At 38.0% G+C, this 26,368-nt stretch overlaps 1 protein-coding gene across 1 annotated transcript in view; it reads right to left on the bottom strand.

Annotated features, from left to right (window-relative positions):
* Positions 1–8,837: 8,837 nt before the first annotated feature.
* Positions 8,838–26,368, bottom strand: part of ROBO1 (roundabout guidance receptor 1) — a 580,691-nt gene continuing 563,160 nt past the window's right edge. Inside the window, exons 26-30 of the mRNA XM_056496975.1 lie at positions 22,858–23,267; positions 20,966–21,118; positions 12,462–12,770; positions 11,075–11,274; positions 8,838–10,457 (exon numbers count right to left, since the gene is read on the bottom strand). Of these exons, the coding sequence (XP_056352950.1) occupies positions 10,443–10,457; positions 11,075–11,274; positions 12,462–12,770; positions 20,966–21,118; positions 22,858–23,267 (1,087 nt within the window). The 3' untranslated portion in view covers positions 8,838–10,442. The remainder of the gene's footprint in view (positions 10,458–11,074; positions 11,275–12,461; positions 12,771–20,965; positions 21,119–22,857; positions 23,268–26,368) is intronic.

Here is a 26,368-nt window from a genome sequence, read left to right as displayed (position 1 = left end):
GAAAATATAAATAGATATTTTGGTAGTGAGTACAATTTTCTACAACACTTAATTGCAAAATACAGGGTTTTTTTTTTTTTTTTTTTTTTTTTGTCACAGAATGGATGTTCAGTTCAGACTATTTTATACACTGCTTTATAAATTACTGTGATTACAATTGCACAGGCACTTAAGTATCATGACATTGCACAATACTCCAATATCAACAAAACTATAATAAACTATTTTAAAACTTTTCTATGTGACATTCAGCTATGCAAGTAGTGACATTGCTACACTGAAATACTTGGGGTGGAGATTAATTACATTGAGATAGTAAAAATTGCACAACCATTGTGTGTGAAGGGGCCTGAAATATTTGAATGAAGTAAAATGTGCTCAGGGGCTAAATCTGGGCTTCTGAATCATTTAAGTGTATTTGACAATTGTTTCTTTCACACTTGGGTGAAAGACGTGCTCTCAGACACTGAATAACTTCAGCAGTCTCACAGAAAAGAATCAAAGCAATACATAACACCATGCAAAAAAACCTCAGCAGAGTACAAAATAGCAGGTGGAGCCCAGGTGCCTCAATTAACTGCATTAAACTAACACCTGAGGGAAGTTGCTTTCTGCTCTCCTGTGTGTGTATGGCAGTTACTCACATGGTTTCTATTCTCCCAGACTCCTGGAGGCTTCCATGATCTCAGTTGTATTCTTCTGTCTTCTGGACAATGCCACTGAGTGGGGTTTTTTCAGCTTTACTTTTGGAAGGATCATTTTCTCCAGTCTCATATTCTCATTTCCACTTACATTTTTTTCTCTGAGCTATCTCAGATGTTCAGATGGTCCCAGCTGTCATCTTTGAAAACAGATTAAAATATCTCTAGTTTACATTCAACTTAGGGTGAAACATTCCACTTTGGATCCATCTCCAAAAGATCAGTTACTACAGCAATGAAGTTCATTATTTTCTATCTATCCATTTAATTGTCTGATAGTGAAACCAAGTGGACCACCATAGGTTATCTCAAGATACTGGCACACTGCCATTTCTCTAAAACCACTTTTCTCTATCTTTAGATTAAGGTTTAGATGGAAAAGCCTGAGTTAAGTATTAACCTTAATGCCTTGCTCAGAAAGTGAATGTGATAATCACTTCAGCCAGTTTCAGAAGCAGAGTTTCAGATGTCAGGGGAAAAGTTGCATCCGGTGCTTTCATGGCTTTCCTGATGAGTCCAGCCATCAACAGATTGCTACTGAAGAGTGAGTTTTCACTGAAATTTTAGACCAATTACAGGGAAACCAAAGAGAAATTATCCTGGATTTTTCACACACAAACACATCAAAGAGATTTTTTTTTTCATGTGTTTATAACAGCTCCTACTAAAAAGTTGCACCATGCTATGGGTGGAAGTCACTCTACTACAATCTCTCTGTTTACAAGGAACAGATCTGATTATAGAATGTAGATATTTGCAATTTTCTATAATTTCCCTGCAGCCTCAGCTTCACAAACAATTAGATTTGGGCAAAGCATCCCATTTGTGTTTTCATATGTGCTAAGACAATAACATCTGCATTTCTCTCCTTCTACTGGAAATATATTTTATTGGATATTTCAAGTTTCCGTTTGCATCACCTCACTGGGAACTTCTAGAATTTTCAGTGTCAAGTCAGGCTTTTTTCTTCCTCACTGTTGTTTACAACTGATGAATTTCCAGCACAGAATGGACATTTGCATTAATCCCTAAGAGCATGATTTTGCACAGTGAGCTGTTTAATTTAATGCTTTTTTGGTACTCCAGCCCTCAAGGTGACCCACTGCTCCTCCACAACAACTGCTCACAACTTGTGTGATCAGCACATTTCATTATTGGACTCCTGCTTTTGAGCTAAGTACTTTAATGAAAATATTAAATAAGTCTGTCCCAAAACTGATCCTCGAGGGGTTCCACTGACAGTCTCAGAATATCATTAGGCCTTAAATTTTAATACTAATTATATTGTAGTATTTGCATCAGGACAGCAATGCTCCTGACAGAGCAGCCACCCACCTGAACTGGCCAGACAAACAGAGACAGGCTGGAAGCAGCATTCCACTGCTTTGAGAGGCCAGGATCTGTAATGCTGCAGCTGTCATGGAGATTAATAATATAAAATTGTTCAAAATTTCGATTTCTGCCACTTGCAGATCAAAAGAGAAAGAAAATATCCTGCCATATCATACTGAACTGCAAGAATGATGATCTAAAGTGCATAGAAAATTGAAGTTTCTAAGCAGCTGATTAGAAAAGAGTAAATGATAAAGACACTTTGCTGCCATTATACTTGAAGAAATATTCAGAGTATTGTATGTTCACAAATCTGTCACACAAGGCTTCTCTGGATGTTTTTAATGAGATTCCTAACTAATTCTAATTCCTAATAGAAATAGTGTTCAACATTAGGTTCAGTATTTCTGGGAAAAAATTAACATAATCTTTCACAAACACAAAATTGGTTTGATGACAATGATCAGAAATCCTTGAAGAACTGTTTTCTTTTGATTGCTGAAGTGCTGCAGCCAGAATACACTTTAAGAAAAGTTCCATTTCTATTTTTCATTTCAGTTTTTCTTTTATCCTTTTTATGAATTGATGGTAATATAGAAATTAATTTATTTTAAAAATTGATAAATCGAATCATACACTTCAAGAAATTTGTCAGTGTATCACTGATAGCAGCAAAATTTTTCCTATTGTTAGCTGGACTAACATCCTCCATAGTCTGCCATCAACATGAAGTATAAAGCAACTGAAATTAGTTCATATGTGTTTTCCTGGCACTTGGAATCTGCATTTCCCCAATGTGGGTATGATGTCAAAACATAGTGACAGTGTGCATGCATCCAAGAAAGCAAGCCTACAAGCAGTGAGCATGGAACAAAAATGAGAATCTGCATAAAATCTATTTTTTAATTTTATTTTTTTTTTTTCCTAGTGCAGATTTATTGCACTTCAGTGGTCTGGTTAACTGACTCAATAAAAGCTCTCCAAAAGTTATTGAGAAAACAGCCTGACTGACTGCAAAGCAAAACTGACAGAAGGGCTCCTACTACTTATGGCTTATACAGAAATGTTCATATTCAGAGTGCTTGACAGACATTAGATTAATCCCACTGTATCATAATTCTAATTGCCACAGGGATTCAGACTGTTCTGAGAAATATCTGCTGCAGAAGTTAAGTGTCTGTAGCACCCTCCTACTGCAGGAAATACAGTTAAGCTCATTTGTTATTTCAGTGAGAATATTCCTCCAAGGTTCTTTTCCTACCTACATTTTAAAATGGGGCTCAGAGGTGCTCACTGGTATCTTGTCAGCACAGCCTTTTTAATCTGTTAGCCCTGTAAAAAATGGATGTGGCTGTAATGTCTCATTTGAGAATTTTATGATGGTTACTGTGGTAGCCAAAAATGGCAACCTCACCAGATACTTGGATTTTATGTTACTCCTGAGCTTTCATATACAAAAAAGTAGGAACATAAGTCTTTATTTGTTCTTCTTCCAGGGGAAAAAAATCCACCAAAACAAACCACAAAACACATGTAAACTCACTTTTAACCCCTCTCTTTACCTCCCTTGCTCAAATTCCAGATTTAGCACATGTAACATTTCTGACCAACTCCCTTCCAAGCTCTTGCACACTCAATCAGATCATGGCAGGAGGATCAAACGTTTTTGGGTTTGACAACCTGATTTTTTTCATGGTCCAAGACTAATATTCTGGAAATAATTTTCTTCAGTCCCTGCCACCTTAAATTGAGCTTCATGTTGCTGCCCCACTTAACCTCTTCCTTGGAGCACAGTGGGCAAAGCCCCATGACAGCCAGATAATTACAAATGTACATGTGGATGGAAGAAAGAACTGTACCAGAGCTGCATTCCCAGAGCATCAGTGGACTGAAGCTTGTATTTGTGGCATTTAGTAACATGGAATGAAGGAAAACACTGCAGTCCTTCAGAAACTGAACATCAGCCCTCTGCTAGCCTTTGTGATTCTGATAAATTCTCAGAAGAGCCACTACACAGGCAGGATAGGGTGTCTGTAGTGTGTGCTCTGGATTTACTGCCTGCCAGTCAAGGTGAGCTCTCAAGCATTAGGTTCCCAGTGAAGATGTGGTTTTGGCTCCCTGGTAGTAAGGCAAGTTTTAATGGAAAAATTAGAAATTTACCCCCAAAGAGAAACATTTGCAAAATACTCACCAAAACCACAGAGCTGCTCCACAAATAGAAAGGTTTTAGCAAACCAGACAGTCACAGCCTGTGACTTGGGTTTTGTAGGAAAAAGGGTAAAGTGAGAGTAAAGAAGGTCAAGATGCAAACACGGAAGGGCAGAAAAATTTAGGCTGATGAACAAATGTGAACACTTTTCTTGTACACACAAAACTGATGATGATTCTTGGAAACTCCTGCCAAAGAATTCAACCTACAGTAGCAGTAGCATAAAAATATACCTGCCCCTCCTAAAGGAATCACATAAGAATGAAATTAGCTCCAGGAACAGACAGATAAATCTATCTATGTAGCCATTTGGCACTCAGGAACTGTTTCCATGTGCCTGAATGGATTTTGTTTCCTATAAGACTGGAGTCCATCGGCACCTTGCATTGTTACAGTATTTCAGGTATTAGTATCCAGGAAATACAGACTTTGGGATCATGATGGCTTGTAAATTTTAACATTTAACATTTTTTTAACATTTTATTTCTATTTTAATTAGTATTAGTAAGGTAAGTGATTAGTGGGGTAAAGCTTGACACACTGCTGACAACATTGGGGTCAGCTTCACTTTTTCAGGCTTTTGCTAGGCATGAGGAATTGCATTGCTCTGTACTCAGCTCAGTGAAATGCAATTTCTACAAACACAATTTTCAGGAATATAAAGAAATCTTTGATACTGTGACAATTAACATAGCAGAAATAAAGGTTCTTGCCCATTATTTTCATGCTATCCAAACAGAAATCAGAAGATGGAGATCAGAAATATCCTATTAGTTACCATTTGCTGAAAGAAGGGGTGGAGGGTTTTTCTTTTGATTTTTTAAAATTTATTTTGCTTTTGTCCTTCTATGGATCAAAGCCCTTAAGGGTTCCTTTACTATTATGCCTTGCTGCTGACTTTGAACCACATCTGTGCTTTAAGACTGGTGGGAAGCCACAGAATAGAAGTCGATACTAAGTAGTTTTATTCTACATTTCCTGATGCTGCTTTTGCTAAAAATATCTTGGGCTTGAAAAAAAAATAAATCAATAAGCACCATTTTTATCCTGATGGCTTTGATTGTCATGCTCCAAAAAAAATCTGAAAAGCAATTGGCTCCACTTTATGGCAGATAAAGACTAGAACTGAGTAGGTCCCACACTCATCACCTCACACCACAAGGTGAAAACCATGGTGAATTAAAAACTCATTTTTTTCTTCTAGTAGCTTAAAATGAAGCTATTTGGTGCATATTTAGCAAGGACTCCAAACAAAATAAGCATTCAGCAAGGATTTCACTCTTCATCCAGTTATTGCACTGTGATGGTTGTTCTCTGCCATTCCTAAGTAGGTAATTCATTTCCAGAACAGTTTAATACAACACTATTTTGGCCATTAGTGTCAATGAGAATTGGGTTCCTCAGTGCCTCAATTTTTTTTCTCTTTATAACCCTTGATTAATCTTCTCCAGCCTGCCTTCCTTCTTTGTAGCTTTCACAGAGACTGGATTCCAATTTTATCAACTTCTTTTTCTGAATAGGATGGAATTTTTTCACAACCTCAATATGGACAGCAAATGTAAAAAAATCTTCATTTCCATAGTGTCATCTCAAAATGTTTGAATGTTTCTGTGATCCAATATTCAGTGGCTTGCTAAAAGAAAGGAGGGGTTTAAAAAAATGATAATCCTAATCTCAGATATTTCACTGCCACAGACAACACTGGCTTTTATGAAGAACATATTTCTAGGCAACAGGAATATCACCACAGACAAAGAAAAAAAATCCTGAAGAAAATAAAATCTGGGTAAACAGTTCACACTGAGATCCACAGTTGCTGCCAATTTTAAAGATTCATTGTGTGACCTAATTTCTCAAAGTTTCAGTCAGTCCAATACAAAATGAAGCTGCTGAAGGACATATTCAGTGAGGCTGATGCCCACAGCAACACTGGGAGTTACTCATGTGTGGGCAAACCTCAAACACCCATAAACAAGTTTGCCTTTCATCTGAGTGTTTGGAACAGACTCATTTCCCAGCCTTAATCTCAGCAAATACACAACTCCACACACATGAAAATCTGCATTTGCAAATACCAGAATCTTCTTGTGTACACACTAAACATATTATAATATACATAAGCAGTAAGATTTCAGTTTACAAAGATTTTTCATCTGTAACATAAGCAAAAACAAGGTATAAAATAATTTTCTCCACCTGTAAGTAGATCCTTTAATTAATTTGTAAACTTCACTTAGGGGATACAGCATCTTTAATTTTTAATAGAAGGTTCTCCTGCTGACAGAAAATCTTTTAGGAGCTATGAATACAGAGATGGGATATTAGTTTTCCAAAAAAACATTGCACAACAGATGCTATGTTGGGCAAATCCTCCAGTTTTCCCATGGAAGCTCTTTCTTCCTTAAGTTTACTGAATGAAGATAATAGATTAAAGAAAAATAAAGTAGAGAGTGTCAAAAGCAAAACATTGTGTAAAATTTACATGCTAACTAAAGCTATAAATTAACCAAGTTAGTATTTTTACAAATTGCTGGTTCTGAAATACAAGTGAGATGGTAGATACATTATAGTTACAAGAGTTGAAGCAAATTCCTTTGCTTAAGTTTTGTGACCAGTTGCAGCTAACCTACTTCTGCACAATTTTTCCAAATGCAGGTCTAGGGCATAGTTGCATTATCCTAAAATAAAAGCACTTTGTCGTTTATACATCAGGATAATTGCTCATTGGATAAAGAATGCTAAAATATATGCAAGGAATTTTATAAAATTTTATAAATATCATTTTAAATCTCTTTCATAATAAATTAGCAAGTATTTTACTTCAAGTAAAATCAAATTTAGCAGGAACTCATACAGGATTTCACAGGAAACCCTACAAGAGAAAAATAAAATATCTACATTCATTATTTTAACTCAGCACCAAAAAACTATGGATATTCCAGTAGAGTACTTGCCTTTTCAGGTATACAGCAAAATCAAAATCTCTGAACACTACTTTGATTGTGTTGGCTTTCTAATCACTTCATAATTCTTTAGGAAATGTAGCTTTTTCCAAATGACCTCATTTTGCTGTACCTCAATGGCAAAGCCTAAAGCAGGTGATTCAGTCATAATTTCAAGATCAACCTTGTACATATTTTCTCCTAGTGACATTGGTTTTGGTAAGACCAGAGTGCACCAAGAACCAAGTGTGGGTGTAAGAACCCCTGACAGCTCTGTGACACGCTGTTCAAAACATTGCCAGGCACAAGTGAATGCAATCACAAACAATCCAAAAAACCTTAGGGAACACCATCAACAAATTTGTAACAACTTCTTAAAAACCTCACAGGGCAACATTTCCCACTTACTGCTGGCTGAGGTCAGAACTTCAGCTGGAGCCTGACTTGCAGTGAAGCTACACAGATGGACATGGTATCACTGGGATCCAGCGTGTGGTTTCCAGTTTGCCACTGTGCCAGCAGAGAATGAGCTGAGTACCTGTTATTCTGGGCATGCAGCACCAGTGTTTCTGGGCAGATACAGCCTACAGAGGTCTGCACACCACAGCTGCAATGAGATCCCAGTTTTGAGATGCTCCACACCCCCTTTGGCAGCGGGTTTTGTGCCAAGGGGCTGACACGCTCAGGGACATTTCTTTGAGCTGCACCTTGTTCCCCACAGCCTGCTGTGGGAACGGCTTCACCCCAAACCAAAAGGGTGTTTCTGGTGCCAGGAAAACCTTTCAGCCCATGAACTCTCCTGTCTCCTCCAAAGGAAAGGTGCAGGCCAGATGGATCTCCTGTGGCACATCCTGGGCTGTCTGGGGCTCCTGCCTGGATAATGCTGACTGTAACACATGCTGATCTGAGGCACAAGGACTCAAAATATCCCAAAAAAATCTACACAGAAAGATACACATTTAATTTAATCCTGCCTAATCTTCACATGTGCCTCAAAGCTGTTTTTTATGAAAAAAAACCTGTACCTGAGACTTGTGCCTGTTGAGGTTCTAGCAGTGTTCTGTGGCAAGACAACGGAGAAGTGTGTCAGTCAAAACCAGCAAATTTTTTTTTTGGGAAAAAGAGCAGAGAATAAGGAAAGGGTGATCAGTATGGATTATGAAAATACAGGAGTAGAAAAGGAGTCATCCTACTCCACCATGATCCACAGCAGGGCTCTGCCAACCACAGAATGGCTACAGGACAGGCAGGTAAGGAAACTTGCATTTCTGCAGGTCCCAACAAACACCAACTCACAACATCCATCCTCTTCACTTACTTGGATCTTACTTCCTTTGTAGCTGATGTGTCTCACCCCCGAGGTGAATGCTTTTGTTGCTACAGATTTTCTTCATCAGCTCTCCCTGGAAATTGGCAGGCTGAGAGAAGTTTTCATTATCACAGTCCATGAAGCGCCCAGAAATCAGATCTTTAAGGCAATCAACTGTAATTATGCAAAATTCTAGGCTGCATCCAGCTCTCCCACTTTGCTCATGCTACTGTAGCTGCATGATTTCAGTGGAACAGATCCTGGCTCTTGCCAATAGAAATAAAATTAGAGTTTCCCCTAAAATTATGCTTCAGGGAACACAAGAAACTACGCAGAAAAGGTAATGTATTTGAGAACATTTTTAATAAATAATGTGACAAAAATTACTTTTCTGATTATTGGATCCTCAGTATGCAAAATTATGGCTAAAATATGAGGTTTCTTACATGAACATAATGAAAACATTAATCACATGGATTTTTCCTTTAGTACTGCACACCCTTTCTATGGAACCTTTCTTTAAAAATTAGCTAAATGAAAAATTTCAGTCCTCGGTAAACACCAAAACACTTTTTTTTTTTCTTTTTTTTTTCCATTGGGGCTAGTCCTGATAGTTGTCAATAAACAAACACACATTTTTCCATTAGCACCAATGACAAAGAAATGTTATAATTACAAAAAAGATCAGAAAACCTACAGACAGAGGACATCATTTGGCAAATTCAATGCAACTAATGCCTCTATTTCAGCTTTAATGATAATCCAATGTTGAGAGAGGCCACAGAAAAATTGGTAATTTTCTTTAAGTCCAGGAAAAGTGAGAAGTGTTTTGATTATGGCCCACATTTACGTCTGTTACTTTACCATCTGTCATCATTCAAATATTCCAAATACAAACATAGAGCATTAACAAAAAGATGAAAAATATCCCAAACAAATGCTTAACATTTTCAATAAGACAAAAAAAGGTTAATAGTTACAATGGTTTACAAACAAAGTTTAGTGATTGTGCTTTTAAAACCAAAAAAAAAAAAAAAAAAGATAAGCAGTGCATTACAAAAAAACTCATTGCCAAGATCAAATAAAACTTCTTTAAGTGGCACTTCTTCTTTAAGGTGAATTGACACAAGTAGAGGTCTGAGATTTGGGCCAGTAGCAGTTGATGACATTACCTAATTGTTATTAAAAATGTCCATTGATTTTCTTTTTATAAGCAGTGTTGAAGCTGGAAATTAGAAAAAAGTTTCAGATAAAGTTGGTCATGCTATGATTAGGCAAATAGCAATCACATTGGCTTACCTCCTGCTTATCCCAAAGGACATTTTTAATAAGAATGTATTTAATGATGAAAATGGAAAGACAAATCAAAGTACCACAGGGGCTTAAAATGAGTACATATTTACAATAAGAGCCACCTCTTCCCAAATTAATTTTACTTTCGTTTGTCAAACTGTATCATCTGCTAAAGGTTAGCAGGAGACTGGCAGAACAGGAGCCAGAGGGGCAGTGCCAGAGCTGCAGGGTGCTCTGAGCGCAGAGCACAGCGAGAACCCAAGCGCGTTCTGCTCGGGAGCTCTGCCATCGCCGCCGCTCTGCTGAGCTGGGGACACACCTCGGGGTCCCAGGCCCTGGAACTCCCTCCTGTTCCAATCCTGGAGCAGCAGCTGGCCCAAGCACCCCGAAGAGCAGCCTCCCTGCCTGCTCGAGGGGATGCGCTCGGCGCTCCGGAATAGGCGAGGGCCGTTCCTAGTGAGGAGGGTTGGCAAAGAAAGAGCAAAATAAAAACTAGCATTCTGATGGCATGAGGAAAAAAGGAAAAATTGTACACTCTGATTGCACTGAACATTATTTCTGGCGTCAAACATCATCAGACTTGAGGCATCTTAAGTGATTTATTTTTTTTTTTCTGATTAGATTTTAAAAGCCTGTTACAGTACATGTCGTTGTCTTCAGCTTTCTGTTTCCTGTATTAAAAAAGGAGACATAAATTACTACATGTCAACCTTTATTATCTAGCATTAATTATTAATTAATAAATAAATTAATTATTGTTTTACATACTTTCTACCTTTAAATTACTACTTTAAATTATGAACAGCAGTGTGACTGTATGTTGGCCATCCTTTCTACAATCACTATTTAAATTGAATCAATATCATTAGGCAGAAAAAGTAGAGAAAAAAGTTCTTATCCTAATGTCTAATAAAATCTAGAATGATAAACTGTCAGAAGATGTGAAAGGCAATGTCATGGTGTTCTTAGATGCTCTAGTTCTTAATTTTCAGGTTTGAAAGAATCTGAGTAGTGTAAAGTGCTCTTTAAAATATTGTATTTCTGCAAGTTCTGTTCCATAAGTCTTAGTGTGATGATAATTACATTATACTATATATTATTTGTTTTTTATGTTTTGACAGATTCCTAGTTTGTTTATATGGATTGGGCATAACATTAATGGACAGATAAATGCACTAATTTTCCTGAACAGAAATATTTCTGTTTCAAAAGCTTTTTTTCCTGGCATCTGTCTAAAAACAAAAAATAGCTTTATGGTAGTCATCTTCAATATTACAACTGCAGTTACCTCCATCTCTTCTTCTTCTTCATCTTCTTGTTCATAGGTTCCCAGTACTTGCATTTCTGCAACATTCCTTCGGGCTAGATTTGCTTGATCTGCCCTCTGTCTGCCTCCTGACCCTCTCGAGGACATGGAGCTGGAGGAGCTGGGATCTCTAGGATTATTTGATGTTGGAAACGTTGGTCTAGAATATGGCAGTATGTCCTCTGTAAAATAAAATGCATACATTGTTTTGTTTACAAGCCCAGAGATACTGTGAACCTTAAATTTTTGCATGCACTTGATTTACTTTTTTATGATTCTCAGGAGATTTAAAGTGATGCCTGACAAGAACATGAAATATGCTGCTTCCACAGCAGAATTATAGAAGCTTTCTCAAGGAAATTTATAGTCTTTACATGGTAACGTTCACTACAGAAAAACTAATTCATGATTAGTGTCCATTTCAATTTAGGATCCCTGGTCTATGTTCTACAGGAAAATGAAAAAAATCCCACCCCTTGCAGTATATATTTGATATGACAGAGTAGGAGGAAATGAGAATACACATATGATACAAGGAGCTCATTCCATCTAAATACTGGACCCGGCACTTCTCAGGCTGAATTTGAGACACAGCCAGTGGCCATGCTTTAATATTTCACCACCATTTTCTATGGCAGCATTCTAGTAACTTTTCTCTACAGCAATCCACTGTAATCAAACTTTTAGTCAAGTGCCCACTTAACCAAATTAATACCCAAATACCTCTGATGTTATCTCTAAATACTTGTAGGTAAAAAGGACCAGGCATTTGTATCAATCTGTGCTCTTGGTGAATTCTTGGCATTTTCCATTAATTAGTAAACTTACCACTTTCCATATATGAGATTACTTTGATCAGGTCTGGCTCATCTAATGCTATGCGAGTTAGTATTTGTAATTAATCCACAACTATGAGGGGTTTTTTACTCTTGAAACAGGACCAGGTACCATTCTGGCCCTTTTGTCCCCTATAAATTGGCAAAATGGGCCAAGTGCTGATGTTTGGTTGGAAAGTTAAGTCTCTGGCTTACAGATCTGCTGTCTGACTTCACTCAGTCTCCTTACAAACCAGATTATAATTAGGTAAGGTAAATATAACTAGAGTACAAGTGTATGGTAGGAACAGGAATACTGATCCTTACAACTCTTAAGGAATATTTCTTCTTGGTTTCATCAGCTTTAATACACAATGGGTCTAAGGGCAGCAAAATAGAAGAAGAATGTTTTGTAATCTTGTAATAAGCCTGTTTTACCCTAACAGGATCCTGCAGTGTGACCCATATTAACACTACACTTGTGGCAAAAGGGGCAGTGCAGCAGCTCTAGGCCTGCAAAGCTCCCAGGGGCAGCCCCGAGCAGGCAGAACGACCTTGCAGAAGATGACTCTTGGCTGGGGCGCCGTCCCGCTTCGCTGCTTTGCCGGCTCGCGCTTTGGGCTCGCCGGGCGGCTCCTGGGGCTCCCTGCGCTCCCCCGGGCCCGTCCTGAGGTCGGGGTGCTGCCTGCCCTCCGCCCCCTCCCTGCCCTTGTAGCTGGCTCCCTTCCTGTCGGCGGATCTGTCCGTCCTGGCCTCCATGGAGGCGAGCTTGGGCAGCAGCACCGGCCGCACCTCCAGCTGCGACTTGGACTGCGCTGTCGGCGACTTCACGGCTGGAGGGGGCACCGGAGGAGGGGGCAAGTCTGTGGAGTTGAAAGAGGAGAGTAATTACAATGACATCATGCACTAGTGACATTTAGAAATAATATTTGACTTGAACTGAAGAAACAGACGCTCGTGTTTACTTTCCGCCCTCCCTCTCTACACCCCAAAAATATTATGTTACTGATAAAACTGCTGATGGGTATTTTTCCAAAAGCTTGAGCTTCAAAACACAAAGGATGAGCTCTCTCTGTCTTTTCAAATCACAATATTTTCTTAAAAATCATTACCAAAAACTTTAGGCACTTGGATATTAACATATCAGTCATGGATATCAACAAACAGTTAAAGAAAATAACAAATCCTTCCTGATATTTGTAATTGTTTGCTAAGTCCATTCAAGAACACAGCAGCTTGTGCTGCAATTGCTCAAGATCTTCAGTGTAGTGAGTATTAAAGGGCTGGGATGTAAGAATGTGTATCAGATGCACTGCTGACATATGTAAGGATAAACTATATCTTCTTTTAAAACACTAAGTTAAAATAACACACATATCCTTGATGTCTGTGGCTATGTCATGACACATTGAAAAAAAAAAAAAAGCACAGTCAGTCAATGAAGTAAAAAGCTCTCAGAAAACAAAACAAAAAAAAAAAAGAAGAAATGACACACAAAGATTTCTGGATTTCTCTCTTTAAATTAGCCCAGCTTAAGGGGTTCTAAAATTCTGAATTTTTAAAATTAGTATTTATAAAGCACCCACATAATTTACTTCATTATATTCTTCTACTCTTGCATTAGGACATAAAACTAGAATATGTAAAATTATCATCAGGATATAACAGTGCTCTGTGGAATATAAATGTGAAGAATAAAATATAGAAGTCAAGCAAAGAAGTGGCAGTACAACAGTCTACAATAAAGCTATAGGCACAATTCACATAAGAGAACAACAGGTTAAAAAATGTGAGATGAGGTTAATATTCTCAAGAGATCTTGCTAGAAAAAACCCTTCACTATTAAAAATTGTAACTTCAGTATTTTGTAATAGTGTGCATTTCTACTTCCACAAAAATCAGGGAGCAGCTGTGTTTTTCAAACATCATCACCATATACACAAGTAATTCTCAGTCTATTCAAGAGAATGTTTCAACTGAAATTTATCTAAACTGGGCCAAAAATAAAGATAGTACTCCTGAGTAAAAAAAAAAGCAGGTATCTAATATATACATATAAGTTCAGATATGGCAGATGCCAGACATTTTCAAGAGGTTTTTCAGTGACATAAAACAAGAGTGACTCGATCTAGCATCTAGCAATGCAGAATTCAGTGCTCTGTCACCACATTCACCTGGTGACATATCTTGGAATTATCCTTGACCTGTCTCAAACAAGACTGGAAATTTTATCAATTGGCTGGGCTGGAATGATGAGGAAGAAAGATGTCAAAAATATGGTTCATAAGGTAGGACATACTTTAGGAAAATGATACCCTCTTGCAATAACTCTACTGTCTTGGTGAAAAAAACCCACAACAAACAAACAAAGCAAACAAACAAAAAAATCCCATCAGGATAGCTTGTTTGTTGAATTTTAGCAGTTTTTGAGAGCAGCTAAAGGTAAATAATTGACTATTGAGACCTAATTTTGAATATCTACTTAACATTCACTATTTGCAGATATCTTTAAGAAAAAGGACTGTCATTTTCAAAGCCCAAAAAGGCATAATGAAGGGCAGGTTTAGACTGGATATCAGGAAAAGGTTTTACACCAGAGAGTGGCTGGGCACTGGAACAGGCTCACAGAGAAGTGGTCACAGCACCAAGCCTTACAAGATACTTGGCAAGAAAGCACAGAATCAGTTGTGCTCCTTTGTTATCTGTAACTGTTAAACATGGTTTAGAGAGGTAACCTCTGCTCAGGACACAGCCCCAGCACTGAAAGTCTGTAATTCCAGCATCAGAGTAGCACTCAGACTACCTCTTCTAAAAATGTCCTGTGAGGTCCTGCCACCAAAGAGCAAACCAAACTATTTTCATAGGGCTGCCCAGTCCTGTAGGGGCAAATTTGAAATTATGGATCACAAAGATCCACCTGTGATCTTACCTGCTGCAGAAAGTGCTGTTCTGAAGAAGTATATAGCCTCTTACATGTGAAAATTCATGTGAAGTCTGCCTACAACCTCAGAGTTGTGTGTAATATGTTCTTTGAAAGCCTAATGCATAAAACCATGTCAATCCAGACTAAAGCTTATTGAGCATGAGAACTGTTCTTCCAAAGCAAGGCTGAAGATGGACCCCATCCCTCACAGAACACTTTTAGCAGTTACAGAACTTGGACAAGGTTTAAAAAGTAAGACAAACTCCAAATTAGCCTGTGGAGATTCCAACAATACTTTCCTTCTTGAGGAAGACTTTCTTCTCACAGTATGTCTTCCCTCAGAAGAAGACACAGTGATTTAAAAGTGATGAAGATAATCACATTCAGGTTAGGTTTCTGGAATCACAGATGCTTTTCTTTTAACACACTCTGGTCAGATTTGTCCCTGTCTCAACCCTTTGGGGTTTGTGTTGGGCACCAAAAAGGACTGTCATGGTTTTAAAAGCCCAGCTGGACATGAAATTCCTCTCAGCCACTTGCTCAACCTTCCACCTCTCTCCTCTCACCCCAGTGAATGGGGAGAAGAATCAAAGTAAAACTTGTATGTTGAGCTAAGAACAGTCTAATAATTGAAAAGAAAAATAATACAATAATGGTAAACAGTAATAATAGTGATAATAAAAAGAGAAAAAACAAGTGATGCACAGTGCAATGCTCACCACCCACTGACCAATGCCAGACCCCCTTCCTGAAACCAGATGGGCCCTTCTGGGTAAATCCCCAGTTTATATACTGGATATGACATTCCACAGTGTGGGTCAGTTCAGGTCACCTGTCCCAGCTATGCTCCCTCCCAGCTTCTTCTGTGCACCTCCTCACTTGGCAGAGCATAAGACAAGAAAAAAAAAATAAATAAAAAAGTCTTTGACTTAGGATAAACATGACTTAGGAAAAAAACATCATCAACACCATTCTCATTCTGATCCAAAACAAAGCACTGTAACAGCTGCTGAGAAGAAATTAACTCTACCCCAGCTGAAACCAGGACAATGCATATCTTGTGTCTCACATGCTCCACTCACTTTCTCTAACAAAGCACTGAATATCCCTTCTCTTGAAACTGCTGATGAAAAGGGAGTGTAGATTTCCAATATCAGCTTTTTCAGCCACCCTTGGAGCCAGTGTCCAGCAGATGTGGCATGGCAGTGCACTGGCTGAATGAATACTGAAGGGAAGGAACATCCCTGCAGCCTATAAAATACAGCTTGGAACAAACTACTTTGTACAAGAATCCTATCCAGCTATGCAGGACAATGAACAAAGTGGTGTTGAATCTTGACTATGGAAAGGGAAGATACATTGATGATATAAAAAGTTTCATAAACTGGCAGCAGCTCTATGGTACAGTAATAACTAAAGGAAAGTGATATTCGCTTTCAAGAACATTTTTGCAACCTGCAGGGAAACTATAAAAAACTTCATTATAGTACAGTACTTCTGACAGAGAAGAATCCTTAATAGAGGGAAAAAAAAAAATCCCTTTCAGAGGTCAACACTATTACACCCCTGTGGTATTTATTTTAACAGCTCAGATCACAGAGAAAATCCAGATTCAATCTGCCTCCTCGAGTACAAACTGGCACACTTCTTATTAAAAGCAAAATGGAAGCTTCCATTGTAAGGAATAAAAAATAAATCACAAAGCAATATCAAACCAATAGAAAGAACTCAGAAGTATTTGTTAAAGGTCAGCTGTGCTTCAATGTTTTATTCATGTCTATATATATATATATATATATATATATACTGTTACCCTGCTTCCCCTGTAACTCAAACAATTAATGGATGCCATTTCATAGTTCAGCCTACAGAAGAAACCTTCCATAGGTGTCTTTTGAAAGGAAAGATGATAATTTTATAAATGAGAACACACACAGGAACCAGGGCATAAGCAAAACAGTATTGAGGAAAAATAAACTGCTAAGTTAATTTAACACTGAAGTGGAGAAACCTCAAATAAGAACAAAAAGATAAATTGTAAGTAGTGACCAATGAGGGAATTAGAGTTCATTAGGCAACTCTCTCTTTTAAACTCTATCAAGCTGCAGATTTTTCAGTCATACCCTGTAGAAAAAGGCAGAGATTTTCTAGATTTGATGCAATACTGAAGAAGACCCCTGGAAATGTTCAAGGCAAAGCTGGATGGGACTCTGAGCAATCTGGTCTAGTAAAGTGTCCCTGGCCATGGCAGGGGGGTTAGAACCAGACAACCTTTGAGGTTCCTTCCAACCTAAGCCATTCTACCATTTTCTAAGACACAAAATGAATTTTTATTCTATTGCATGTTCATGCTGGTATGTAAAACTAAAGATTGTTTCTGACCTAAAAAACCTTAGGCAGTGTTTAAGATTTCCAGACATATCATAATCTGAGCTATTATTCATGTAGTGAAGTTGTTTTCATGCTTTGTCTCTCAAGAAACATGGCTCACACTGTACATAATAATGGGATGAACAAATTAATACAGCAAAATCCAATGTGATGTATAAAAGCTGTGGCCTGGTGCCTTTTATTTTTTTATTTTTTTTTACTTTTATGTACATTTGCATAATTATCAAAACACTTTTTACTCCATAAAACCTCCTTCAACTAAAAAATTAGGTATTTAAAAAATATCTCATAATTGACTCAGAAGTAAGTACTGAGAAGAGAGCAAGCATCTCAAAATTATTATAATTCAATAACAACCTGATTTTTAGCAGAGTAAGAAATGCATTCCAACTTATTTTGTACCTTGCTAAAATTTACTTCATACAGAGTATATTTTTTTTGTACTGCAGAGGCAGAGGGAGACAAAAGTACAAATGGTGTTGGCATGCATAAAGGCTAAACATTTCCAAGTGAAAATCTGAGGAATATTTGGCAGATATTCAACTGCCTTTTGTGAGAAATTCAGTTGCTCTGACGTCATGTCATTGGTAATACAGTTAAATAACTCAGTTACAGTCTCAGCCAGTTAGTTGCAAGACTATTTAGCATTTTTTGTCACTCAGAAATTTAAAGAAGAATCAGGATTTAAAATCTCATGTGAACTGTAAAAGACATAGTTTCTATTGAAAGACCTACTGAACCAGAACAATGGCAAAGTACTTTTATCCTTTTTATCCAAATGCTTACAATTCTAGGGTTTATAACAACTGATAAATCAATTCAAGACAGTTCAGAATAGAATCTCCCATATATATTTTTAGAAAAGACAAACATATTCTTTTAAAGTTTGGTTTTCTAAATTAAATATGTAAGTAGGTCAGTGAAGGTTGAGAAGGAGGGTACATCTGCTAGTTGGTTCTTGTAATGCATTCTTAGTAAACTCTCCTAAAAGGCTAGATGAAGAGCAATTAAAAATTCATACATTTTAATCCTTACCACCTACTGAGCAAAGACTTTTAGAAACAAATATGAAGAACATTTCACTGCCTGGATGGCTGTCAAGCAACAAAACAAGTAAGATGAAATCCCATCCCACATCAAGTAGGAACTGACTTGAACTAATGCTCACAGAAAATACAAAAATTTTACTACTTGGACAATGCAGTGTAGATCAGAGAGCACTCTATTTAAAAATAGGTAGCAGTAAGCCTTTTATTGCTACATTAGTAACAAACACACCTTCAGAAAGACCAACCTCTTTCATAGATTTGTCTGTAAGAAAAAAATAAACCAGAGAATTTTTAAAGACTTCTATATTGCTGTTGATAATACTCCTAGCATTTTGAACCATTCATGAAAATCTTTAATTTATTTATAACTCTATCCTTCCTGCCAACCTATAATTTAAATTCTTCATTACACTTGTATTTCATAGAAGTATTAGCAAGTAATAATTCAGGTAATTTGGGAACAGAAGAAAATTCTTTACATGCAATTCTTTAAAATTCCATTTTAGAGGCTGAGAAAATAATGAAGGAAGATTATTTTCTCTTTTTTGTATTTCTTGAATGGTTCTGCTTTTTATTCCCCCACTATTACAAACATATGTATGTTCAGTCATTATGAGGTAAAAAAGCAACTCTCTATCAGGCACTCTTTTACAAAAAAAAATAAATAGTAGTCATCAAGCCAGTATAAAAACCTAAGTATATCTCAGAAAGGTCAATTTCCAACTAAGGAAAAAAATTACTATATGTTCCTTTATAGCTAGCTCTAAAGAGTCAAAATATACTAGATGTTTTGACATCTATTTTTGATATTAACTAACATTAATTAATATTTTGTATTAAAGTGAATGGTTAGAATTTAAAGTAAGGTTCCAAATATGCCTATGCAAATAGACTGAGGGGAAAAATAATTATTTAAAAAAAAATATCAAAGTCCTTCAAGTTCTTCAACCTTTGAATTAGATTTTATTAGGAGCTGAAGCCATAATTTGCTATTCCCTGAATGACCACACTGCACTGCACTATGAAGAGGTTAGTGGAAATTCTTACCTAATTAGAAAATATGCTGAAGTAAGCAGATGCTACATAACACAAAACAAATATTGATCACGATTGTCAAATCCATACTGCAATATCTAATGACAGAGGCTCTATGATTTAACTGTGTATAACTACTCTCACAAAAATGCGCCATCAAATACGGGCCCACATCTTATTTATCCCCATGTTAGAAGAAAATAGCCACATAAAACATCTTTATTTATTTATTTCGAATGTCCTAGCTATTGTGTTTGTACTGAGGCTTGATGCTCTGCCAATTACTCAGTTAAGAGCATTCTCTTCAAGAGAATAAAAGCTGATAAAATGTCAATAAAATCCCGTGAAGCGCCATTACAAGAGTCTCATAAACGTAATGTTTCTGGTACAGTTTTGGGATTTACACCTTGTGTTGTCCTTTCACAGAAGCAAACATGCACAAAACCACTGCAATAACCTCTTGAAATCAGATAATATTCCAACAGCTCAGTTTTGCTGACAGAAGGGGCCTGGGCACAAGCCAAGAGGCCCAGGTGCACTGTGTCATGCCAGCATTTAACGCAGCCTAAAATCAGATAGATGCTACTGAGAGAAAATACTCAGGATAAAGTACACATAATAGCACGGACAACCACTCATTGCTAAATTACTTCTTTGAGCTTTGTATTAAATTTTTTCGTCAAGTGGCAGGAATCACAGGGAGAAGTGGTTCAAAACTCCCTTCTTGTAACCCTGGATAAGGATCTATAATATTAGCCTTTCATATGATAATGGCAAATGATGCCCCTCTTTGAAAAATTTCAGGCTGGTAATGAAAGTCCTAATCAGATTGTTGTTGGAGAGAAGCAGGAGGTGGGGAGCTCTGCCCTTCTTTCCTTTTCCCTTGCCTCCCCTCCCCTTCCCCCACATCTACCTCCTGTTAGCAAATTCAGCAAACTTGACAAGGTGGGTTAAGTCTTGGGGAATTTATCTTACATGAATTTCCAACAAAGCCCACGGATTGTTTTATACAACTGGAAGGCAGTGCTTTAATAAAAGCTGCACCACCTGAGGCATTTTCATTAAAGGCTCTCTCTAGACAACATCACAATGTTTGCATTATCATCCTACACCCCCAAGAGAATACAAGCACTACCTTTTCAGCAAGAGCTGATATTGTGTGTGAAGGCACGAGAGAAGATGATTAGATTTTGCTTTCACTCACAAAGTAAGCCCTTGCAACAATGCTGCGGCCAGGATTACAATTCACTGATTTTGCTGTCCACCATTTGAATGGTGAATTGTTTTTTTTTCAAGGAAAAGACACATTCTGAAGGTTTTAATAGTCAGCCACGTGACTGAAGATTTTAATCCTAACCACACATTATTCTCAATGACTGTACTATTTAAGCTATCTGGGGTCTTAAATAATGACGGTAATTAGCCGATTAGGCCACTATAGAAAACAGGTGCAAGGCTCTGGAGTGGAAGCATCAATGTACAGTATTAAGGAACTCTGGCATTTAAAATGATTAAACTGTTCAGTGTGTTTAGCAACAGGAAACACAAATCACCCAATTCTGAAACACAGCGTTATCTCTGTGGAAAAATTTCACGCTCGCGCCCCGAATGCACATTCAGAAAGGTTCAGTGAGGCTCTCACCCGTTTCAGTGGACTCACCATCTGTGTAGACTTCTCTGCGCAGATGTCCTGGCTGGTGTTTTTGCTTTTTGGCAGGTCGGACCTTCTGTATTACAACAGCACTCATGTTGCTGTCGGTAGATACAGGGCTGGTGGGTCTGGGGCAGTGTGATGCATGAAAATGTCTACGGCCTGCAAATGGTTATAAAACAACAGCAATTATTTTTCTTACCTAAAATAAGACTTTTCATACTTTCTCTTTTTGTATCAGAAGGCTCTAGCTGTACAAAACCTAAAAATACACTGCTGGAACAATAGTAAAGCTCATCCAGTTTTAGAATGGGCTGTAACTAAATCGAAGCATTTGCTATCCTATCATTAGGCAGGCTGGCTTGGTTGCACAGAAATTATCCAGCTGCTTGGTAGCCGGTAGCTCCTGCCCCAGGAACATGAAATCCATCAGCAGGCAAGCACAAGCAGGATTCCCACCCAGCCAGTTTCTGGAAAGAACAGAACATTTCCCTTTCAGGTTTCTCTTCCCCTAGGGTGGGGCACACAAGGTCATCCCTGCCACAAGCAGAGCAAGTGACCAGCAGGTCTCAGGTACAGAAGTCCCCTCTGCCACTTTGAGTGAATTTTCAGGAACACATTGAGGCTGAATAGCTGGCATTTTTTCACAGATTATTTGCAGACAAGAACTGTAACATTTTAAGGACATGCAGTCAGGCACATGTAATACCAATATATAGAAACCATTGCATAACATGAACTTAACCGTTGCAAAAATATTAGCAGCCGGATGTAAAAAAGACTTTTCTAAATATATAAGTCGTAACACATATTTATACAAATTTATTTGTACAAAATGGATAAAATCCTGGCCCCATGGGTATGAATGGGAGTTTTGCCACCTACTTCAATTGGTCAGGATTTCATCCAGAATTACTAAATTACATCCCCTCTCACTCTTCATGATGAACAGCTGTGTTGAAATGAAACAAAGGACTGTTAACTGGGAGAGGATGTCAGAAGTGGGAGGAAGGTTGAAAATCTGTGGAGTCAGGGTGGACACAGTTGTGACAGAGTACCTCTTCTCCAGGTCTGGCAGTTTAATAGGATTGATTGTCAAAACATTCATGGAACTGCCTGAAACCTGCATCCCAGCCTGCTGTATTCCTATTTTTTAGATGAAATGTAACAATATCTATTTGGCCTAGTGAGGTTACTGATTACCTATATATATCCAGTGCTACTAGTATCCAGCATGTTGTAAAAAAATGAAATACTTCAAGTATCATGTTTTATATGTTGAATGTTGTTTCAGGAGAAAGGAAAAGTGAAAACACAAACCAATAGCATAAGACTCAGCATACATAATCTGTAATTTAAAAAGCAACTCATAATAGCTATCAAAATATGAAACCAACACAAGGACAGTTCATCCCAATAATATAACAGCAAAAGCGTGAACGGAACTCTTAAAAAAAAAAAAAAAAAAAAACAGGGAAAATAATATGAAAATAATACTCTAAAGGTTTACTATTTATTTGGAGATTTCAATAAAGAGGAATTATATCTTCCCTTGTAGAGTAACTGAAAACACTGGGAGCTTTATACTGGGAAAAGACAGACTTCTATAATCCTTTTTTCTTCCCCTCTCATTCAGTTCTGAGTGTAAATCCATCAGCAGGGTTGAAGTTTGTCCGTGATCAGCGAGACCAAAGAACTAGGAACTACTTATGAAAAACCCTGCAGAACAACAATTTATTTGACCTGTTTCACCAAAGCTCCTTTCCTGCCTCTTCCTGACTTCCGAACGTGCAAAGAGCGGAGTTGACAAAGCGCCTGTGCCAGGTTCACTTCCCACTGAAATGAACCACCTCTTGGCCACGTTTTCGGCCGTCCCACGGAGCAGAGGACGACCCACTCACCTCCTGCTGCCTCGTGCATTTGCCGCCTGGCCACCTTGAGCCCGGCGTACTCGGCGGCCGCCGCCACGGCCTGCGCGAAGTCGGCGTCGGTGAAGAAGGATCCGTCGGAGGAGCTGACGCTGGAGCGCCCGCTGGAGATGTTGTCCTCCTCGGAGGCCGAGCCCCAGCCGTTGATCATGGACCCCGTCACGGAGCTCTCCAGATCCCCGACGCTGGAGGCGGGCGTCTGCTCCAGGCCGCGCAGGAGGAGCCGCCTGTTCTGCATCTTGGCCACCTCCATGTCCGCCTCGTCCTCCTCCTCCTCCGGGGCGTCGGTGTCCATGTCGGACACCAAGGGCCCCGAGATGTACCCGTAGGTGTGAGGTGGGGAGATGGGCCTGGGAGGGGGTGGAGGACTCACAGGCTGGCGTCTGCAGAGAAACACAAGGGTGAGAAGAACTGAAACGACGTAACAGAGCAGATTGATGAAAATAGTGTTCATTTATTTCCCAGCAAGCTTGGCCTGCCTTTTTAAATCAACCTAATTTACATCTGAAATGCTCAGGTTTGTTTTTTTTTTAGTTTATACTTTTGCTGTAAATCAGAACTGACAGCTATGTAGCTTGAAATCTATCACAAAGAAATTTGATTTTTTAATGCAGTTCCTTTATCACTGACTTTAATGATAAAGCTGCTCATTTCCCCTAAATAACACACGTAGAGCTAAGCAAAGAGTTGGTTACAGATCATGTGGCTATCAAAGAAATTATATGTGCACCCTTGAGAGTATAAGCAAAAGAAATAACTGTAAACATATAGCTTGAAATTATCGATGCCAACAGATGCATCTATCCAAATAGATTGCTCCATTAACACTATCTTCCCTCCACCCACCCTGGTGATTCAGAAAGATATGAAAAGAGAGACTGCAATTTTATTAAATTGATCTAGGTGATGAAATAAAATAATTTTCTACCATAGTGTTAGTTCTAGGCCTTAGGGGTACCAACATGCATACAGATGTATAGGTTAACTAATTTAGATTGTAATTTATCAGTAATGGTACCTACAGCTTAAGGAGACAAAGTATAAGATATCAGATCAATGTTCAAGATTAGTTAATATTTCACTCTCAAGTTCCAGGTAGCAACATTGTCAACAGTTCTTCACAGGGCCACAGACATACTCCTTAATTGCCATTTGTCTGGCAGGAAAACACACTTCCTGTGGTAATAGTTCTCCTGTTGGCTGTTCTCACCAGAAATTTCTACTACAGTCTGCTTTGAAAAAAAATTCCAAGTAATTTTCCTCTGTCAACCTTACCCTCTTATTACCTCATTGAGAAATGGTGACTCTCATGGCTATATTGACTCTTTTGTGCAGGTGACATGCAATTTAGTTTTTTGTTTGTTTGTTTGTTTGTTTGTTTTTTAATTTTAATAAATGGGAATACATATTAATTTTGGAAAGAAATGTCAGCAAGAAAAGACCTAATACTCTATAGCAAGAGCAAATTGGATCCTCCCTGGACTACATCATCACTCTTTTTCACTTGCTGTATTAAGTACTGAACAGAATGAAGACTAGCTAGGGAGAAATATCCAATAATCATTTTGTAACACTACCCCCAAATCCCAGAAGCTGTTGCTGCCTGGAATCTATACCTGCTTTGACTAGAGACCTTGTCCAATAAAGTCTTACTGCCTTAATTTAAAACTCTTGTGGCATGTCCTTGTGATGTATTTGTCTATTCTCTAGGTTTTGGTATTAGAGGACAGGCAATTGGTAACAAAATATGCTAAGGTTCTTGAAAATATAGTTTGGCTGCCAACCTTTAGGGATAGGCTAATTGAGAGCAGCTAGTTCATGGGCATACAGAATTAACAATATTTCTTTCCCTTTATCTGATGCAGGTTCTCGCTTTAACAGTGACATTGTCTCCTATCTCAGCTCTGGGTTTAACACTGATAACACCTGCTATCCTGCTAAATCTTTAGGGTTTTTTGTCCTCTTTTTGACTCTTCCAGAGCACAGGTTTTTATTTCAGTTTGCTATATTTCCAGCAAGTTCACCAGACAGAGAAATATTACAGAACACCATCACCACCAGAATCCCATTCTAGATGCCTGGTTCTGAGCAGTAAACAAACTAATACTCAGCAGAACTGTGAGTAAAGCTAATAAAAAGTATGACAAACAGCATTTAAGAAATTATTTTCACTAAAACTCCACCATTTAAAAAACACCCCAAATCAATGTGGAAAGGCACCACTTGGAACATATTCTGAGTTTGAAAGTATTGCCACACCACATTGAAAACAGGACCCCACCCTTCCAGAATGGGTTAACAGCTGTTGAGCACAGGACACCCAATTCCTCAACAGCAGCCCTGGGTTGTATCCACACCAGCAGATGGAACAGGTAGACAGCCAAGTCTTACAAATCCAATAAATAGAATTATGTGACTATTTTTTAAACTATGAGATGGATGCAGCAAAAAGAAAAAAAACAGTAAACTTTGAAAAAGTAAGATGGAAGAGACAAAATTAGTCACTAACAAATTTTAAGACTTTCAGCAAAGCTAGACTTAACCATTGTAGGAGGGACAAAGTAAATATAAATTTTGTTTTTTCAGTCTACAAAAAGAGCAAGTTGTATGCCCTAGGAGCTTATATTGGAGCATCCTTAAAGATCCTTCTGCCAATATTTTTTGATGGCATTGAAGGTGACCAGCCAGGAGTCTTCATGTTGAGCAAATTTTCTACTTTCCAGGCAGTTACTGGGAGGTTATGCATGTTTGTATGTGTCTACTCCATTCTGTATGTCAGGACACATGTCCCAATCTCCAGAAAATCACAGAGATTCTGGAAAGTCTCTCATGACCGTTGGTCATTTAGCTTTTCCCCTTATCATTTGTGTCTACCTAGTTTTACCTCTCAAATAAACCAGGAAATCCAACTGATTAAAATGAACACTTCTGTGGACCAGTGTACCAGGGCCAATGAAAATTACAGGAAATTAGCCATCCACTAATGAAAAGAGTAATTTTAAAAACTCAGGAAGTCAAGGAAGAGGAAAGGAAAGAAGAGGAAAGGAGGGAAAGATACACAGTACAAGTGTTACCAAAAAGAATAAAGGAAACAAACTAAGGCAGATCAAGTAGGGGGGAGTTAAGAAAAAGCAGATATAGGCCTCTTTAAAAAAAGATGCATAACTACTGCCTGCTTAAAAATTGAAACCATAAAGATGACCTAACTTTTAAAAAAACATTCTGGAAAGTACATCTACAAATATCCAGTAACTTTTGTTGAAAAATCAAAGTTCTACAGTCTACTCAGAAAAATCATATAAATTTCATTGCAAGATAAAAAAAAAAAAAATCATTTTGCTAAAAAAAGAAATTTTACATAGAATGCTGCAGGTAAGTTTATGTATTCGTGGCAATAAACAATATGTGCAAACCACTGGAGGAAAAAGATAATAAAAGCCCATCATTTGGGATGGAAAAGCTATGCCTTCTTAACAAAAGCCAA

The sequence above is a fragment of the Oenanthe melanoleuca genome, chromosome 1, assembly GCF_029582105.1.
Source record: "Oenanthe melanoleuca isolate GR-GAL-2019-014 chromosome 1, OMel1.0, whole genome shotgun sequence".
Lineage (NCBI taxonomy): Eukaryota > Metazoa > Chordata > Aves > Passeriformes > Muscicapidae > Oenanthe > Oenanthe melanoleuca.
Note: the sequence above shows the minus strand (reverse complement) of the source record. Positions and strands in the feature narration are given on the sequence as shown.